Raw genomic sequence first — 20,408 nt, forward strand, 5'->3', positions numbered from 1 at the left:
CCGAGTCTTCCCCAACCAGTTCATCTTCACCCTGCCACCACATTATCCTTCCTGACGGGCAACTCACATGTTATTCCAACTCAGAATTTTCCAGTGAGTCCTCTGCCCACTGAAAAACTCCCCAGTACTTAATCTAGCCTCAAGGTCTTCTGCAGTTTCACCACAGACCACAGCTCCAAACGACTCTCCTTTTCTTCCTCACTTGGGCCAAATCAAGTGAAACTCATTGTTCCCTCTTCCAACTATGCCTTCTTCCAACATTACAACTGTTTTCACATCTTTTCCTCCAACTGGAATTTTATTAACATCCCACCCATCTTTCTAGGAAGGATTCAGACGTCTTCTCCAGCTATTGCATTTTTTTCTATATTCTTTCTGACTTGACCCAACTCATTTAAAGGACATCCAATTTGGTTTGTCCCAATTCTATTTAAATGTCCAGTCTTCTTTGTCCCTGAGGCCAGAACGCTATCATTGTGCTCAGGATGGCACAATCAATTATGAAAAATGAGGTGAAGAAAGTGACTAAAGGCATGGAAAACTAGAGCTTAGCAATGGTTAAACCTTGAAAGTCCTTGTAAACCTTCTAAAGGAGATTGGAATTTATCCTTAAGACAAGAGGGGCCCACCGAAGTATTTTAAACCCAGATAACATTCTCAGATTTCCCCTAATTTATTCTGGCCACAATGTAGAGACTGGATTAGGAGAAGCAATATTGGAAGTGCGAAGACCATTACTTTTTTAAAATTTTTTCATTCACAGTTGACATTTAATATTATATTAGTTTAAGGTATACCACATAGTGGTTAAACATTTATATAACTTATGGAGTAATCCCTCCTGATAAGCCTAGTACTCATCTGACACCATAGTGGAGACCATTACTGTTGCTATAATTTTGCTGGGGGGGTGATGGCCTCAACCAAGGTATTAACTATTGGAATGAAGAGACATAATCAAGGGACAGTTGAAGTGATTTTTGCACATGGAAATAAGACAAATATCTTATTAAAGACAATACCCACGTGTCTGGCTTGGGCAACTAGGTGGAGGATGGTAATGCCACTTGCTGAGATAGCAAACAGCAGAGGTAATGTTGTTATAAGATGGAAGTGGGGGGGGGCAAAGGGGGGAGAAGTGGGTACAAGGTGTGGAGAGGGGAAATATTCAATTTTGTACATGTAATTCAGCTTGTTTCAATTGCCTGCCTGTTGGGACATCCGCATGAGAACAGTCCACTGAATGAGTCTGAAGGTCGAAGAAAACGTCTACTGAGAGGACGTTGAGAACCATTAGCACTTGCAACGGAAGCTGTGGCAACGGGCAAACTCCTTAACAATGTAGCTGCAGACTGCGAAGAAATTACTACAAAGAAAATTGAATGAGCTATACTTTTGTTGCCTGAGTTTGTCTCTAAATCGTAAAATTACTTCATTTACAGATCCTCTGAGTGCTTCAGATGATATATATATTTTTTAATTTAACTGGGTCTTACTGGTTAGCTTAATTTTAAATAAAATGGAGTAGCACCTTATGGAGGGGGTTAAGTTGTAAAGGAAGAATTATATTTGAAAATACCTTATGTTGCCCCAAATATAAGGGCAAATTATCTCAATAAGCCCAACATAGCCTTTTTTTTTTTTTTTAACTTTATCAATGGAATGTTTGGTTGGTTCTTTACTTAAGCCACAGATTAAGAAGTTAGTTTACATTTAGGTGCCCTATTGTGTTTAAACACACGCACACCTTACTTTAAGCATAAGAATTACACTCGGCACTGTGAGATGCTGACACTGTAAGCGCAGAGCAAAGAGTGATGGAGGGAAAGGCGGTAACGTGCGCATTGACGGAGTGACAGGCAGAATCACTCAATAGTAATGCAATCCCGCAATAGTAGTAATAGTCGTCTCCCCTTTTCTGAAAACATAGAGTTAAATTTATAATTAAACGCATGCCTGATCTAACTACCCCATATCTGTAAGAAGTTTTCATCTGTTTCTTTGTCACTTAAAAGAAAGGGGACTGATAGTGATTTGTGAGCTTTTTATAGCCTAAAGCTAAAATGAATGTGACCAAAACATACCAAAGAATCTAAATTCATTTTATAATTTAAAAGCACGGTAAAGAAAATTAATTTGGATTAATAATTCCAAAGAGTATTCACAAATGAAATGTACTTTTGACTCTAAGAACAGGAGTCAGTAAACAGCAAGCCAACCAATTTCAAGAGTTTGTGTAGTTAGAAAGGGTTTTAAAGAACATACAAATTACTAGGGGCTGGAAACAAGTAAAGGAATCTAAGCATGTAATATAAAGAACATGAAAGGCACCAGGAATTGAGGGAAAACAAAAGGATTGGGATCCTGGGAAGCTGAAAGTTGGACCAAGATGCAAGCTAACAGATTCCCGTGATGAGAACCTGATTTGAGGCAAAGCATGTGTTTCCTGACAAGTCCCAGATGCTGGAGGAGGCCCTGGTTTGGGGAGATGGCCATCCTGAGGCAACAATGCAAGCACGGAACACACAATCTCTCATTTAATTCAACACACCCTTTGAGATAAGTATTAATAACATTATCATTCCCATTCTACACTGAGGTGAGTAAACGAAGCTCCCCTGCCCCGGTTATACAATGAGAGTGAAATAAACACCAGAAGCTAATTCCAGGCAGCATACCAGGCATACTACTGTTGTTATTCAATATTATAGGGAAAAATTTGTGCTTCAGTGAAAAGTGATGCACTTTTTAGATAAGCACTCCAGATTCTGACTTTATGTGGCTTTGCACCTTTCCTTGTCTTTGAGCTATAATTTCTACAGTTTTGTAATTCATAGAAAGTTGACAGTAATGAAAATAATTCTTGTCTCTAGACAAGTACATACATTCTGTCCAGTGAAGGCTCAGTTGCCTTCCCTAGATAACTGGGAAAGAAGCCAATTTTGTCTCCTTTTGCACATTTTTTTCAATATTCCTGCTCTATTGATGTTTCTGTTCTTTGTATTGCCTTCTGAACTAATTGAAACATCTTACCAGTTCCCTCCTAATGATGTATTACATAAAATCTTGAACATGGGCTCGCTTTATATACATATAAATATACATATGACTCATGATTTTACAATTTTAAAAATATCCTTTAACAATATTTACTAAAGTAGATTATATTAGTATCTAACCTGTCCCCTCTTTGGTTTTTGTATTTAAGTATCTTTACTTTTTTTTATACAAATGTAATACTTCAAATTGTCACTGCAACCATGTAAACAATGAAGAAATATCTAAATAGAAATTGAAACTTGCCTGCAATCCAGCTCATCCTAGAGAATTGCTGTGGGCAGCTTAGTCAACCAGATATTTTTCTGTGCTTGCACTATGATATTTCTGTGTAAAATGTTTTTCTATTTATATTTTTTTAACAGAAAATGACATCTACTGTGATGTTCTGCAACATGCTTTTTTCCCAACTTAATAAGTGGCTGCTGCTATGGACCTGCCTCTTCCTTAGAACAGCTTCACAGTAGAATGCAGTATAAATATTTTTTGTTTTTTTCAACTAATCCCTTACTAATGGAATTTCAGTTACCTTCTCTATTACAAACGGAGCTACAGTAACCATCCTATTACATCCATTCTGATGCACCTCCCCTTTTTATAAATTAAGTACCTCCATAAGCTCTATTAATATTGTCAAGCATGTAATTTATAATTCCTAAAGTTACTGCTTCAGGGTCTGGCAACTTTTCTCCACTTTAGGGTACTAGCTTCCTGATGCTTTGGGATCCTTGAGTGATGCTGATGGAGAACCTCCTCTGAATGGGATATAATTGAGCTAAGCTGATAAACACAATTTCAATAGGCAAGCTGATTTCAGATGAAAAAAATAACATTTTCAAAGCCTAAACTAAGCTGAAAATTCTGTTTAATCATTTTGAAATAGATGCCATTAATTAGAGCATACTAATAAGAGTAGAAGTATGGCTTGGATTTATTATCATTGCTATGATATTTCAGTTTTGAATGGCAGGAAATAACATTTTAATGGTAGGAAATAACACTGTGTTAAGACAAGCCAGAGTTTGTATATAACCATTTTAATGAACGCATTGTGTTAGATATTATATTCAACAAGTATTAAATGAGCTAACATATATACAGAACCCAGAACAGTGTCTGACACCTGTAAGCTGGCTTTTTGAAATGGGGTGCATTGCAATGGTTAAGGGGGTTGTGATTCTCTAGCTACACCTGGATTCAAATGTTGGCTTCATGGCCTTGGGCAAAAGTCACTTGACTTTCTGTTCCTCAATTTCTAATCTGTAAAATAAAGGGACAAAAATAGTGAATATCCTTAAATCCTTGTAGGAGTCTAATGAGTAAGTGTATGAAAGTGTTTGAACACCGTAATGATTGAGTCCTTACTATACTGTGTCTTTCCGATGCATTTGAGAACTGCAGACAGTTTGATAGGGCTGGGTCACAGAGCGGTATGTCAGGGAATAAGGGGACGCGATGCTGTATTGATGGATAGAGGTCAGATGACATAGTCTCGGCTGCCATGCAAAGGGGCTTGGACTTTATCCTGAGGCCAGAGGGTGGATATTGAAAGCTCCATACAGAAAAATTGCCTGATTGGATTAGAGTATTTAAAATGATAAATTTGATAAAAGGGGCAATGAAGTGATGCCTTTGGATATTTAGGAGGCAGAATCGACAAAAATTGCTGGCTGACTGCCTTAGGGAGGCAGTGTAGCATATGCTTAAGAGTGTGGCCTTTTTCCCCTGGTGAGCGTGCTCAGTGGTTAGAGTTTTGCCCGGCGCAACAAAGGATCTTGGGTTTGATTTCCTGTCAAGGGCACATACCCTGGTTGGTTGCACGTTCGATCCCCAGCCCTGGTATGGTAGGTCGTGCGAATGGGGGAGGCAACCAATCGATGTGTCTTTGTCACATCAGTGTTTCTCTCTCTCTCTCTCCTCCCCCCTCCCTCCCTTCCACTCTCTCTAAAAAAATCAATGGAAAAATATCCTTGGGTGACGATTAACAAAACAAATAAACAAAAAGGAGTGTGGCCTTTCTGAACTACACGGATGGGCTACACATCTGCGCTCTTCCACTTACTACATGACCTTAGGGAGCCACTTCAGTTCTCAGACTCTGCATCCGTCAGATTGGTTTACTGTTATCTACCTGCACTTCGCAGGCTTATCAAAGGAACTGAAGGACAGAACGAATCCAAAGTGCATAGCACAGTGTGTTTCGTGTTAGTATTAGACATACATATATATAAAGTAACAGAATATTACTAAAAAAGAAAAAACAAGCAAGCAATGTGGTTAAGTGGTTAAGCTTGAGTTTAAATCCCTGCTCTGCCATTTGACTAGTTGTGTGCCTTTGAGAAGATCACTTAACTTTCTCATGCCTGAGTGTTAGCGTTTGTAAAATAATGAAGATAACAGCACCTCTCTCATAGCGTTGTGGTAAGGAAGGCATGAAATAATTCAGGTAAAGTACCAGAACATTAACTCACGTACACAAATAGTATTTATTGAGTATATGCGCCTGGCGCTATTCTAGGCCCCGAGAATAGACAAAGTAGTAAATAAAACAGATCAAGCCAAAATTAAACCTGCCCTCATGAAGCTTAATGATGATGAATGCCTGGCACATACAAGTGTTATTTCTATTACAAAGTATTTTCTCAAGACAAGTTCTGTGGTGCTAATCTAAATTGTTTCTATAATTTTCACTGTAATACAAAAATAAAATCTCATAAATATATATATAATGGTAACAGGACATAAAGATGCAGTCCAAGATAACTGAGACATGGGAAAGACTCCGGGAACCGGGGAGGGGAAACACATTTGAGAAACAGTAGCCGGTAAAACCGAGCGCATCACCCGCCCCTTTGCCCAGAAAAGCCTCGCGGCGCCCAGCACGTGCCCGACCCCCTCCCGGCGCCCGGCACGTGCCCGACCCCCGCCCTGCGCCCGGCACGTGCCCAACCCCCTCCCGGCGCCCGGCACGTGCCCGACCCCCGCCCTGCGCCCGGCACCTGCCGGACGCCCGCCCGGCGCCCGTCACGTGCCCGACCCCCTCCCGCTGCCCGGCACGTGCCCGACCCCCGCCCTGCGCCCGGCACGTGCCCGACCCCCGCCCGGCGCCCGGCACGTGCCCGACCCCCGCCCGGCGCCCGGCACGTGCCCGACCCCCGCCCGGCGCCCGGCACGTGCCCGACCCCCGCCCGGCGCCCGGCACGTGCCCGACCCCCGCCCTGCGCCCGGCACCTGCCGGACCCCCGCCCTGCGCCCGGCACGTGCCCGACGCCCTCCCGGCTCCCGGCACGTGCCCGACCCCCTCCCGCTGCCCAGCACGTGCCCGACCCCCGCCCGGCGCCCGGCACCTGCCCGACCCCGGCCCGGCGCCCGGCATGTGCCCGACGCCCTCCCGCCCCCGCCCGGCAGGTGCGCCTCCGGCCTATTGGCTTACCCCACGTGAACGCATTGGAGCAAGGCCTCGAAAGAGCATAAACTAGTGTTTCTACTTTGTAAACTGTGCAAGTACTCAAGAGATGATGAATATGTGTTATTAATTCAAATGCCGCTACGGCCAACAGTCTTGGGGGTTTAACTGGATGTTTTAACAGTTGACTAAATGGAGTAAAATAAAGACCTGATGAAGCCTGGTGCAGCCGAGAAGGATAACTGCAAGGCCCTGGCATCCTCGGTTGCTAAGGCAACTAACTCCGCGCCAGCCCAAAAGAGAGGGAACCGGAAACCTGGGGTACGCGGCAGGGAGCCCCCTTCTGAGCCCAGGGCTTTTGGTTTTGTTTTTTACGGTTGGAACTGGGCAGGGCCTACAGCTGTCCGTGGCGATGCCAGACTCGTCGCCTCTGTTTTCCGCAGAGAGCGCTAGAGAAGGGAGCGCTCCCCAAACCGAAGGCCCCTCGCGCCTCTCGGCACCCGGGCGCCGGCGGTTCCCGCGCCTCCGCTCACTCCCTTCGGGCCCGAACAGCCCCGCCCCCGGGGAGTGAGAACAGCCCTCCTCCCAAGAGCTTCTCGCGATCTTTGGGACGGAGTGAGCTCCGCGCAACTACGGGCCGCGGGACTTCAGCTCTCCAGCGATTGGTCGGTTTCCGGGGCCGGCTGCCTGACTTCCTGTCGGGGCTTGCACGTGTCGTTAGGGCTAAAGACGCCGCCTGGAGCCGGGCCTCGGCGGCGTCCGGGGCGTAGCTGTCACCTCCTCGGGGCTCGGAGAGTGTAGTCGCCGCTCTTCGGTGCGAGCGCCGTGCGGCTGCAACATGGTGAGTGAGCCCGGTTGGCGGGGCGGGGGGGCGTGGCGCCCTGGGTTTGCGGAAGCCGGGCCGGTTCCTGGAGTGCCGGTGCCCGCCGCGCCCTGGGGCTGGAGGGCGGCAGCGACGGGCCCAGTGTGGGCCACCCTCTCCACCCCGGGCGTACTTTGCAGTTTAGAGTGGGTTTCCCATGGCCAAGCCCCTCCCTGGGGAATGGACGTTAGAGAGTGGCCTCCCCTTCACCCCGAAGGGCCTGAAAACCTTGGTGACACAGGCACAAACGCACCACCCCGTGTTCCGCGGGGTCGGGCGGAGAGGGGCGTGTCTGCCCATCGGTTTGCTCTGGGGAGGGGAGCTTGTGGGAGAGTCTAAGGTTCCGCCCGAAGCAAGGAGGCTTGCTCAACTGGATGATGCTTTCTCAGCTTAGAAAATCAAGGCTGGGTAGCGAAATAAAAATGTAGAAATGTATGATGAGCCTTCCTGAACTTCATCTGTTGTGTCTTGGGTTTACGTAATAGTTGGTACATGAAGTGTGTACCCCGCTTGCAGCTGCCTTCCCCAGATTTTCTTGTGGCAACCTCGCTGTCATTTTGGTTCAGCCTGTCAGGGACTTTCTGTGGGCACCCAGTCGAAAGTAACTCTTCGGGTCATTTGCACATCACTGTGTTTTCTTTTCTTTACCTGAAATCATTTTTCCTGATGATTTACTTGAGAAGAATAGGGCCTTGTCGGACTTTCCCATTGCTGTATCCCTAGTGCCCATAACAAGATCTGCTTACAGAGTAGGTGCCAACATGTGTACTGGAGAAAGGTAAGTGTGGATTTTATAGAACACAGTTGATGTTGCCTGCCCTAGAAGTGTAGGTTTCAAAAATCTGTTGATCCTTCACATAACTTATTGAAGATGCCTATGTGGACTATGGTACTGTTCACTCGTGTTTTGGTTCTATTTTAATGACTTGTTCTGATTCTGTCCTTTGAAGCCTCACAGGAAGAAAAAGCCCTTTATAGAAAAGAAGAAAGCTGTGTCTTTCCACCTGGTCCATCGGAGCCAACGAGATCCTTTAGCAGCAGATGAGACTGCACCCCAGAGGGTTCTGTTGCCTACACAGAAAGTAGGTGCTGTTCTTCAGCCAACGAGTTTGTAGGTGGACTGTTGGCAGTTTTTAATAAATTATTTTAGCCACCTCCTATGTATATAACTGATCTTGAGGGAAACCAAATCTGTGACTTAATTTTCAGTAAATGTGCCAATTTTTACATCAGGCATATTCATTTTGATTGAGACGATAAAGCATCCTCATTTGTGACGTTCAGTGAGCAAATCCTACAGAGTTTTGATAAATACAGGGTGTCCCAAAAAAAATGTGTGCACACTTTAACAGCTGATAGCTCAGTTTTGGAAATGAAATGTGTTTTAATGAACACTGCCTTGATAATTATTCAAAATGTGTGTACACTTTTTTGGGACACCCTATAGTTACTAAGCCATCAGCTATAATACTGCATGATGTTATTTAGGGCACAACCAAATGCTCAGTCTCTGCTTTCCCTAACATCCTTTCATTTCATAACCACGAACTGCATTTTGCCTCCTGATCACTCATCTCATGAAATGTAAAACATTGAAACTCATAAGTTAGCTTTAGAAAATGCCAGGGAGCCTTTAAAACAGGGATGGGAAACTTTTTATCTGCCAAGGGCCATTTGAATATTTAAAACGTCATTCGCGGGCCATACAAAATTATCAACTTAAAAATTATGAAAAAAGCTGCTAACATTATTGAATTTTGAGTTCCGCCTGTGGTTGCCTTGGCAGGGCCAGACCAAATCATTTTGAGGGCCATATACGGCCCCCACCCCTGCTTAGAAAGGTTGATTTGGTAATTACCAGTCAGTATGCTTGTTAAGTGTGTGTAATGTGAAAGGAGGTATTGGGGAACATTGGGCCTATTTAGCTTTTCAGTAAAGCCAGTTTGTGTTGTATATTGAGAAGTTTCTTTTCATACAAATACAAGAAGTTGTACTTAACCTTTCAAGGCCCCCTAGTCTTTTTTTCTAATCCTCCAGGTACATGATAAATTACTGTGTGTGCGCGTTTCTCTGCTTTCATTGTTGCAGAGAGATGTCTAGTGAAAGGAATTATTCCATTCCATTTTAATTTTATGTGGCACATGGTTTAGAAGCTCTGTTTCCTGAATTTGTCAAGAATTCGTTGTCTCATTCCTATAAGCCAAGTGTCCATGTGCCATCTGCCTCCTGTTCTGAAAGCTGTGCTCATTAAGGTAGGTTCTTGTTCCTTAATCTTGGAAGAGGTTCTAGTTCCATTTTGTTTATTATCCTAGATAAATGATGAAGAGAGACGCGCAGAACAGAGGAAGTATGGAGTATTCTTTGATGACAACTATGACTACCTGCAGCACCTGAAGGAACCATCTGGGCCCTCGGAGCTTATTCCCACAAGTACCGTCAGTGTACCCAACAGGAGAAGTGAAAATGAAGAAACTTCAATAATTTCAGTAAGACTTTTCAGCATTTTAAATATGAGAGAGACTATGTGGGGGTGAGTGGGGAAAAAACCATTTTTAAATAAATATAACTTTGGGGCAAGAAATGTGGCAGGCCGTGCTCTCACTGAAAGTGGTATGTGTGTGTACATGTTGTATTTTGTACAATCAAGTGAGAGTAGGCTGCCTCTTCTCTGGTGGCACCTGTTAGAAGTGACAGCCTTTGGCAGGATTAGAACTTTTGATAGTTGTGGTCATGTTAGTTAGCACTTTAATACTTCATCTTTTAAGCATAAGTGACAGCACATATTTGTATGAAATTAGTGCTACCAAATTAAGTTCTTTTTTCCCCTCTTTATGTTAAGGATGCCCATGTTGCATGGCTTTGGCATTTGTATTTTGTATTAGTATAACTTTCTCTGTGAAACTTGTATCACTTGGCACTTAAAAAATAAGACATTTATTAATTAGGTTATTGACAAAAGGGAAGAGATAAAAGAGGGCATCAGTTTCTCCTGCTTCTCATTCTCTAACCCTTGCATGATCAGTGCATTTTTTCTAGGAAAGATGTGATCATAGCTTCTTCAGTCCATAGCTTCTTGCCTAAAGAGAGTTAAAAAGGTTAGATTTCAGGGTATCACCCAAAGAAGAGGTAGTAACTGCAGCTGTTCATTCACTCACTAGGTCATGGCTCTCTTGTAAGGTCACACACCCCACGACCACATCGCTAAACCAGCTTACCTCTCCCTTCTTCCCCAAGGCTCTTATATAAGTAGTAGGGTACTTACTGATTTCCTGCTATAAACCATTCAGGGGTGGGGGGTGTCTAGTAGTGGTTCAGCCTCTTTATCTTACAGAGAAAAGTCCTGACATTCTTCTGGCTGAATGTATTGACCACTACAAGATTAACTTTTATTCCCTAATTCGTGGTGTGTAAAAAGAATCACCACCTAATTGACATCTTTTTGGCAAGGGTCGGGGGGGGGGGCTGACATTGGTTCACAAAACCATACAGGTTTCAAGTGTACAGCTCCATAAACATCATCTGTGCACTGCATCGTGCGCCCATCTCCCCAAGCAGAGTCTCTTTCCACCCTCATCCCCCTTTGCTCACCTCCACCTAGCTCCCACCCCCTTTCCCTCTGGCTGTCACCACACTGTTGTCTGTGTCTGTGTGTTATGTATATGTTTTTTGGCTAATCCCTTCACCTTTCGTTCAGTTCTCCCCACCCCCAACATCTGTCAGTCTGTTCCGTGTATCTATGTCTTGGTTTCTATTTTGTTCAGTTTTTATTTTGTTCATTAGCTTCCACGCATAAGCGAGAACATATGGTATTTATCTTTCTCTGACTGGTTTATTTCACTTTCAACAGAATAAGGCTCTTAAATGGACACTTCAGTGATGTTTACAAGGATGAGTGCATTATGTTTAGAAACAGAATGGCCATTGGTTTTCTGTAGCATGGTGCAAAAATGTAGATAAGTCACATGAGCTGTTTTAACCATAAAGTAATCTGTAACAAACCACCAAAGTTGAATAAACCAGAAATCTTGAATAAGCCGTACAAACAGAAAGAAAGGCAGTACAAAAATTAGTGCTGCTTGGGCAGCCCCTGATTTTCACGTGAGGGAAAGCTGGTGCTGCCATGGTAGAAAGCAGCTGTGCAAACTCATTATACAGGGAGGGGTGGGCAAAAGTAGGCTTACAGTTCTATAGTAATATTTGTGTTACTTATTATTGTTATTTTGTTTCCTTACTTATGATTTATCTTTTAGGTAATGATGGCTGGTAATTTAACCTACTTTTGCCCACCTTGTATTTAGGAACTATTGCAGCCAATAAAAAGAATTCCACTCCTCTTTTAAATCACTATTTAAACTCTAATTGTGTATATGATTCTTTGACTGTTTCTCAAGATTTGGAAACATCTCCAAAAGTAAATTCACTAAAAACAAGGTGACCCTCCCTTTTTTTAACCCCTCAATTCCAAGGATTAATAAACACAAAATAACCTTTTAAAAGACCACATATATTTTTTACCACAATTTTTATTTTATTTATTTATATTTTTAAAATATGTTTTTATTGATTTTAGAGAGGAAGGGAAAGGGGGAGAGAGAGAGAGAGAGAGAGAGAGAGAGAGAGAGAGAGAGAGAAACATCAATGATGAGAGAGAATCATTGATCAGCTGCCTCCTGCACGCCCCCTACTGGGGAATCAGGCCCACAGCTCGGGCATGTGTCCTGACTGGGATCTGGTTCATGGGTCGACACTCAACCACTGAGACATATACTGGCTGGGCTTTATCGCAGTTTTTAAAAAAATCATTACATTGTGGGCTTTAAACGGGTGAATTGTATGGTATGTGAATTATATCTAGTAAACCTGGGTTTTTTTTGTTGTTTGTTTTTAAAATATATCTTTATTGATTTCAGAGAGAGGAAAGCAGAGGGAGAGAGAGAGAGAAACATCAATGATGAGAGAGTCGTCATTGATCCACTGCCTCCTGCACACCCCTGACTGGGGATCGAGCCCACAACCCAGGCATGTGCCCTGACCAGGAGTTGAACCGAGATCTCCTGGATCCTAGGTTGAGGCTCAATTGCTGAGCCACACTGGCCGGGCTAGTAAGTGTATTTTTTAAAAAAGGACCCTACAGCCCTAGCCAGGTAGCTTAGTTGATTAGAACATCGTCCTGATACACCAAGGTTGCAGGTTTGATCCCCGGTCAGGACACATACAAGAAGCAACCACTGAATGCATAAATAAGTGGAACAACAAATAGATGTTTCTTTCTCGCCCTTCCCCCCCCTCTAAAATCAATTAAAAAATAAAATAAATTACATTAAAAAAGATTCTACAGCAGAAAACCAGATCTTTGCCCACATTGATGCCATAGAGAAACTCACTTTGGAAGCCATAACAATAACAGCTTGCTAGATATGTGCTACTGTATGTAGCCTTTGCTCATGCTCTTCTGAGGTTTCCAGTTCAGCGTGCTGTGAGCCAGTGACAGTGCGCATCTCAGCTTCATGCCTGCTGCTCAGCTGAGGACAGAGTGGGTGGTGAGGTACATGGATACAGATAACGTGGTGGTGACCCTCACATTATCCACTGGTTTAAAAGATGAAACTGAAGCATAAGGACTAGGCAGGAAATGTGTGCCAGCACATACTGAAGTAGATTGTATGGTGTGCGAAGATGAGTTCACAGTAGGAAGTTCTAGGACAGGAATCGGGCTTCGTGGAGGTAGGAGGAACTGAGCTGGCCACTAATGGGTGGGTTCCATTGAAGAGAGAGGAAGGAAAATTCCAATCAGAAGGAAGGCACAAGAGATAGTATTGTGGATCCCAGAACCTCAGTTAACCAGTTTCAGTTCAGGGAGGCATGCCATTTAATTCCTCTTAGCTTTTGTTTCACTAAAACATGTTGATTCCTCAAGGGGTTTTGAGGCTTAAATGGAATAATATAATAGAGAAAACTTTGTGAAGTTTTGCAGGGAAGTTGCTTTGGAGCTGATGATGGAATATACATGTATAATGTGTGTAACTGAAGCACAAGTAAAAGAATTCAGAATGTGGTTGCATTAGTTTCCTAGGACTGTTGTGACAAATTACCACAAATTACCACTGGGTGGCTTAAGACAACAGAAATTTACTCTCTCATAACTGTAGAGGCCAGAAGTCTGAAATTCAGCTTTCGGCAGGGTTGGTTCCTTCTTTGAGGCTCAGGAAGAATCTGTTCCATGACTATCTCTTAGCTTCTGGTGTTTGCTGGCAATCCTTAGTGTTCCTTGGCTAGAAGATGTGTCACTCCAGTCTTCCATCTTCACATGGCGTTCTCCCATGTGTCTTCCTATGTTCACATGGCCTTCTTGTAAGGACATACCAGTCATTGGATAAGGCCCACCATACTCCATTATCACCTCATCTTAACTGATTACCCCTGCAAGGATCCTGTTTGCCAGTAAGGTCACATTCTGAGTTTCTGGGTGGACATGAATATTGAGAGAACACTTTTCAACCAGAAGTATCGCTGAATAAACTTGACCATTGTGTAATTTCTTTTTTCAAGACCACTGGAATTAAGTTGCCTTCATCAGTGTTTGCATCAGAGTTTGAGGAAGATGTCGGATTGTTAAATAAAGCCGCTCCTGTTTCAGGTGTGTTCAGTTTCTTTATTTTTTCAAGTGGATAGAGTTTTGTTTTACAAAAAGAAACTTCTGTGTAGTTTTGCTACTGATAAAGTGTTGAAACAATAGAGATGTGTCTGATTTAGATTAGAGATCATTAAGAAGGGATGAGTGTGATCCTCCTTCTGTTCTTTTATTGTCATCCAATTCTTAGTCTTTGAAGTTCCTATTTAGAGAGGAAAGTGGGAAGATTTTTTTTGGTGATCTAGTGGGGGAATTTAATCTTGACCTAACCTCTTACAAAGGAAAGTGATATTCAATTAGCCTTACATACATATAGTGTAATCTTGAAAATACTTAATAAGTTAGCTTTTAAAAGTCTTCCCAAGCCCTGGCCAGGTGGCTCAGTTGGAGCATTGTCCTGTACACCAAAAAAGGCTGCGGGTTCAATTCCCGGTTAGGGTACATATCTAGGTTTCAGGTTCGATCCCCAGTCAGGGCGTGTATGGGAGGCAACAGATCACTGTTTCTCTCTCCCTCTCTCTCTAAAATCAATAAACATCCTCAGGTAAGGATTTTAAGAAATAAAAAACAAAATTCCTAGGTGAGGATTAAAAGAAAAAAAGTTCTCCCAAGAGTATGGAAGTATTATTATATAGAAGTCCCATTTATCCATCAGTTTCACATACACTGGAAAATTGTCATGTCTGTGGGGGTTTTTTTGTGAGTACTAACATTATATTTTAGAACAAACACAGAAGTTCACAGAGGTAGTGTTTGGAATTTTCTCCTAAATTGCCTTAGATTTTTTTCAATGGTTAATATATTTTATTGAGATATAATTGACATGTAACATTACATTAGTTTCAGGTATACAACATAATCTATATTTGTATATGTTGTGAAATGACTACCACAATAAGTATAGCTAATTAACATCATCACCATATATAGTTACAACATTTTTTTGTGGTAAGAACTATTTTTTTAATTTATTTTAAATAATTTTTAATTTTTCAATTACAGTTGACATACAATATGATATTAGTTTCAGGTGTATAACCCAGTGATTGGGCATTACTAAGGGATCAGCCCAATATGTCGAGGACCCACCCATCTGACACCATGCCTAGTTACAACAGTATTATTTACTGCATTCCCTGTGTTGTACTTTACATCCCCGTGACTGTTCTATAACTGCCAATTTGTCCTTAATCCCCTCACTTTTTCACCCAGCCCCCTAACCCATACTGAGTAACCTTGCCATGTAGCCTTTATTTATTAATTCATTCTATAGGATTTTGAGTTGCAACTGTTTGACAGTCTTGGGTTAAACCAGAATAAAGCATAATCCCTGAGCACAGGGAATTTACCATCAGTTGTGGAAGATGACAGTGAATGGGCAGTTATGATTACAGTACAAATGAGTAAATGGTAAAGTACCAAACAGGTCTGGGGGCGTTGGGTGAGGCATCCCAGAGGAAGTCATGTCCAAGTTGATTTCTTGGGGCTAAATTAAGAGGTAGATGAAGGAGGGCGGGGTGGGGAGGAAAGGAGAGGATATTCCAGACCGAAGAAGGTCTGTGTGCAAAGACAGGACAACTCGAGTAGAGGAAACTGCACACAATTAGCAGGCCTGGAATGAGGGGTCAGGATCACTATGAAAGGAGGCTGGAGAACCAAGCAGAAGCCATGTTGTGAGGAAGCTATGTCAGTTTATAGGTTTGGACTTGAAACTTTTTCTTGAGCTTTGTACTTTTTTTAATTATAGGAGATAAAGAAACAGGTTGGGGTTTACTAAAGTCTCGTCTGAAAAGACTAGGTTTAATAGACGACAAATACTTAATTTGAGTTACTTCTAACAGGTTAGAGTTATTTCTGACAGGTAAATTTAAAGTCCAGTTTCTTCTTGCAGGCCAAAGCTTTGAATTTTGCTTAATAGACAGTGTAATAGTGTAGATCTATAATGGAAGGGTTTTTTTCCCCCTTTTTTATTTCCTTGCAGTCATCAGCTCTATTTCTCTCACTAGACTGAATTTCTTAGAGTTCTTAATCATTCTTTTATGCTCTGGCATATAATAGGTACTCAGATTATGTTAGTTAAAGGAAGGAATGATACTTTCTTGGGAATTATTATTTAATTTTTATTTTTTGTCTAGGGCCTCGGCTGGATTTTGATCCTGACATTGTCGCAGCTCTTGATGATGATTTTGACTTTGATGATCCAGCTAATCTACTTGAAGATGATTTTATTCTTCAGGCCAATAAGCCAACAGAAGAAGAAGAGGGAATGGATGTATGGTATGTGTAGCTTGTTCCAAAACAGGATGACTGTTGCTTTAATAGGATAATAACAGTAGAGCATTATAACTGAAGGAGACCTTCGGAACTTCAGTCTGAATTCTGTATTTCAGCAGACAATGTGCACTGTGAATTCTTTACAAACCATCAGTAGGTGGGGCTAAAGCCTAAGCTGCCTGATAGCTAATTCATTCCTTTCCCAACCCTGCCAGACTGGTCAGGCAGCACAGCTGTTCTCTAAACAGGAATCCTCCCTGAAGCAGTCTCAAGTTTGACTGGGTAAAGTGACTGGGATCTGTTGTTCAGGTTGTTTTGACAGTTAATTTATGACTCTGGCTCTAGGAAAGCTGAGGCTGAAGATGGCAGTGAGTGGGAAGATACGGACGATGAGGTCGGAGGCAGTGGTGACAATGACTATGGCTCTGCAGGCTCGTTCTCAGATGAGGGAGTGTCTGCCCCTGGGAAGCCTCCGGGGTCCCTAGAACACCACTTGTTCTGGGAAGAGGAGACAAAAAGTCGCTTTACTGAGTATTCTATGACATCCTCAGTCATGAGGAGAAATGAACAGCTGACCCTACATGATGAAAGGTTTGAGAAGGTAAGGTCCCAATTAAGGGCCTTTTCATATTAGTTCCTAGTAAATTATATATGACACTGGAACCTAAAGCTAGAACTTTCAGCATTGGAAATAGTCTATAACCTCTGTTAAAACAGACCATAAAGCCACCCTAATTTTAATTCTGGAAAGAATGCATGTAGGTCAAAAGATAGCAATTACACCTTCTGACTTTGCTCTTAGAATGGTGACATTTTGATTCCAAACTCCTCAGTCACAATTCCTGAGATATACTATTTCCTCAAGCATTGGCCTGAGCATAAACGAAATTCCATAATTTTTGTGTGTGTGTTTTTGCTCACTGATATATCCCAAGGCCTAATGTGGTATCTGGCATGTGGCAGTTTAAACTTTGACCGGCTCAGTAAATGGTGGGTGGATAGGTGGGTGGCTTCCTCAGATAAAGATTCTAACTTCACTGCATTTCAGTAAGTACTGGTTTCCCTCCTCTCTCAAAGAAATAGGCGAACTGTGACTAGAAACAACCTCACTTCAGGAGCTACACCACCCCCCTGCTTACTTTTACAAAGTTTGATAGTGTGAACAGCACTGATAATAGTAAACATCTTCTAAAAAAGGGATGAATTTATACATTAGTTTGTATAATTAATGCATTTGAAAGTATCTGTAAAATATCCCGAGGTAAAGATTTCTGCCTAGCATTGTGCTCTCCAATGGAGTAACTGTTGTCATTGTCATATTAAATAGTAGCCTATTTGCAGTCTTAAGGTGCTGGGTAGGATGTCTTCCACATCATATTGTTATGGTGCTGAATCTCTGCTAATATTTTCATGGTAGTTGTGATTTCATGGTAGTGCTTATATTGTGTAGGAACAAAATCAATGTAAAAATGACATTTAAATGCTGTATTCTTCCTGAATACATTCATTTTCATGGTATCTTTTCTCTTTATATTCAAGTTTTATGAACAATATGATGATGATGAAATTGGAGCTCTGGATAATGCTGAATTGGAAGGTTCCATTCAAATAGACAGCAGTCGCTTAGAGGAAGTTGTGAATGACTACTATAAAGAGAAAGCAGAGAAGTATGGGACTTTTCCTTGTTTACCTGCTTTTTATTCATTTTCAAGTAAAGTAATTGGCACGTGAATCGAAAATCACCCAGTCAGAATCCATATGAAGATGGTACATTTTCCATAACCTTTGGCATTAAGAGTTCTGAAGCTGAACATAACAGTGAGTGGGGCCATTCTGAGAACCAGTTTCCCCGTAACTTGTCCTGAGAGTAATGATCCTAACAGAGGGTTATGGGATGTTGACTGGGCCGCAAGCCTCTTGAGAATGAGAGAGAGAATGAGAGTGAGAGAGGTGCTTACAGCCTCTGGTTGGAGAGTGAGTTGACTTCCGCTCTCCATCCTGCTGCAATGCCAGGCATCTGAAAAGTAAATATTTATGGCTCACAGAAAGATAAGAGTGTATTTCTCCAGCTGGATTAGTAGAACTTTCCAGCCACATATTTGGTGAATCAGCACCCACATTAGGTGATTTCTCTGAGAAACTAATGGGGTGTTTACATGGGCCAGACAGGTCTGATGTTCCATGATTGTGGTCACACAGATCCTGCTGCAGGGTAAGAGAGCTGCATACTTGGAGTGAATTATTTGAATACTTTGGGGAGACAGATGGGCTAGTGCTTTTTGAGGCTTTAAAAAAGATTATAGTTTAGAAGAGCTGATGTTATGTGTAATATGTTACATCCTTGCAAAGATGCAGATAGGTGTTTCCTTCCTGTCAGCAGAATGAATGTCCAGAACCTGCTGGAAGCGAGAGACAGGGCAACATAAAACTAATTGCGACAGGAAATGACAAACAGGACACCTGAGTGTGTGGATTTTTAAAAATGCTGTTGTTTCCCTAGCTCTTTAAGTGCAAGTTGAGTAACATACAGTAACATGGGTGGTGTTCTTTTTTCTCCTCCTGTCTTCATTTTTGAAAACTTAACCAAAAGTTGTGTAAAACTGAGTACTCTTGAATCCTGCGAGGATCAGGACCAGCCCGTGAATGAACTTGATGGGTCTGAGGAGGAAGAGGTGGTTACTGTAGTTCTTGAAGACGTCAGAGAGAAGTGGGATTGCGAATCCATTTGCAGTAAGTGTTTTAGTGTCCATTTTACTGCTGTGAAGTACATCAGCATTTTGAAAAAGTATGTATGTTGTGGAAATAATTGGGGAAAAGAAATATTTCTAAGTTATAAACAATATAAAAACATTTGTAAGAGAGACTCCAGTATTCATTTGAACTGTGAAAGCACTAAACCTGGAAATATAGTAGGAACTCGGCAATGTTTTGCTGAACTGGAAGTATACTTAGTAATACATGACTTTTTTTTTTTAGGTACATATTCAAATTTGTATAACCATCCACAGCTTATCAAGTATGAACCAAAGGTAAGTTTTGATGTCCTGACCTGTTTGAAGTACACAGTGCAGGAGAGGAAGTATACAAGTTATTTTCTCACAGTGGCCTTATCTCTAGTGGCTGCCAGCACCATTAGGAAAAGCAACAACAATGTGTCATACGTGAGCTATTTTTTACTAGGAATGGGAAATAACCCTAATGCCATTGTATTCTTATTTCAGCCCAAACAAATCCGAATATCTGCTAAGACAGGAATACCTCTCCATGTCTTGCCTCAGAAAGGCTTCACCGCAAAGCAAGTTGAACGAATGCAGATGATCAATGATGGTGATCTGCCCAAGGTGTCAACCCAGCCACGCTCTAAAAATGAAAGCAAAGAAGATAAACGAGCAAGAAAGCAAGCTGTAAAGGAAGAGCGCAAGGTAAAGGACCTTCCTCAGCCGTGAGAGTTCAGAGAGCTGGTGGCAGGAGGTCATGGGAATTTTCTTTTCTAAAATTGGTCTGCACCAGTTTGAAGATTTGAATAACATGAATGTATTCTTGTACAGGAACGGAGAGTAGAGAAGAAAGCTAACAAATTAGCCTTCAAACTGGAGAAAAGAAGGCAGGAAAAGGAGCTGCTGAACCTGAAGAGGAATGTCGAGGGTCTGAAGCTGTGACGGTGGGACATTTGGGTGAGGTGCACTCCCCTTGGGGTTTGCATCTTCAGCGAGACCAGACTGATCTGCCATTTTTCCTGGCTGGTGTTGAAAAGAAAACAGCACACTATTTGTATTTATACCATACCACCAAGTTTGTAAATACTGTAATGTTTTTAAATTTAATATGATAAGCTTAGGTTTGTTCTGAAATAAATGATTTCATGAATGTGAAATGTTTGGATAAATTAAATAAAAATGTCTTCATAATTTAAATGGTATCGTGTGTTCTTCATTTATTTGTATGGTTGTCCCAGTTGCCTTTTGCAGATGTTCTCAGCTATTTCTTTGAAACCGTTCCACTCCTTTTCAGGAGTTAAGTGGTTTAATTTGCTGTATGTGGAAAAGTGGCCCATTTAAACTAATTTTGAAATGCTGAGTGGGAAGAAGAGGTTTTCTGAGGAGGTTCCACTGGTAGGAAGCTGGTGCAAAAGTTATTTCAAAAGGATGGTAAACTGAGTATTAATGTGGTTGAGACTC

General features: G+C 42.0%; 1 protein-coding gene across 1 annotated transcript; it reads left to right on the forward strand.

Annotated features, from left to right (window-relative positions):
* Positions 1-6,676: 6,676 nt before the first annotated feature.
* On the forward strand, positions 6,677-19,922 carry LTV1 (LTV1 ribosome biogenesis factor). Its single transcript, XM_087817776.1, has 12 exons — positions 6,677-6,784; positions 6,907-7,128; positions 8,276-8,407; positions 9,638-9,811; positions 13,875-13,962; positions 16,092-16,233; positions 16,576-16,831; positions 17,770-17,897; positions 18,821-18,960; positions 19,207-19,259; positions 19,452-19,652; positions 19,779-19,922. The coding sequence occupies exons 1-12, from the start codon at positions 6,677-6,679 to the stop codon at positions 19,887-19,889; spliced, it is 1,755 nt and encodes a 584-aa protein (XP_087673902.1). The 3' UTR covers positions 19,890-19,922.
* Positions 19,923-20,408: the final 486 nt, after the last annotated feature.

The sequence above is a fragment of the Miniopterus natalensis genome, chromosome 5, assembly GCF_054644295.1.
Source record: "Miniopterus natalensis isolate mMinNat1 chromosome 5, mMinNat1.hap1, whole genome shotgun sequence".
Classification (NCBI taxonomy): domain Eukaryota; kingdom Metazoa; phylum Chordata; class Mammalia; order Chiroptera; family Miniopteridae; genus Miniopterus; species Miniopterus natalensis.

What these genes read in the sequence shown, in the direction of transcription:
- LTV1 (XM_087817776.1), top strand. Translation starts at nt 6,677, where the DNA reads ATGAAGCCTGGTGCAGCCGAGAAGGATAACTGCAAGGCCCTGGCATCC. An exon ending in TAAAGCCGCTCCTGTTTCAG is followed by an intron (nt 13,963 to 16,091) that starts GTGTGTTCAGTT and finishes TTTTTTGTCTAG; the next exon opens with GGCCTCGGCTGGATTTTGAT. An exon ending in GAAGAGGGAATGGATGTATG is followed by an intron (nt 16,234 to 16,575) that starts GTATGTGTAGCT and finishes CTCTGGCTCTAG; the next exon opens with GAAAGCTGAGGCTGAAGATG.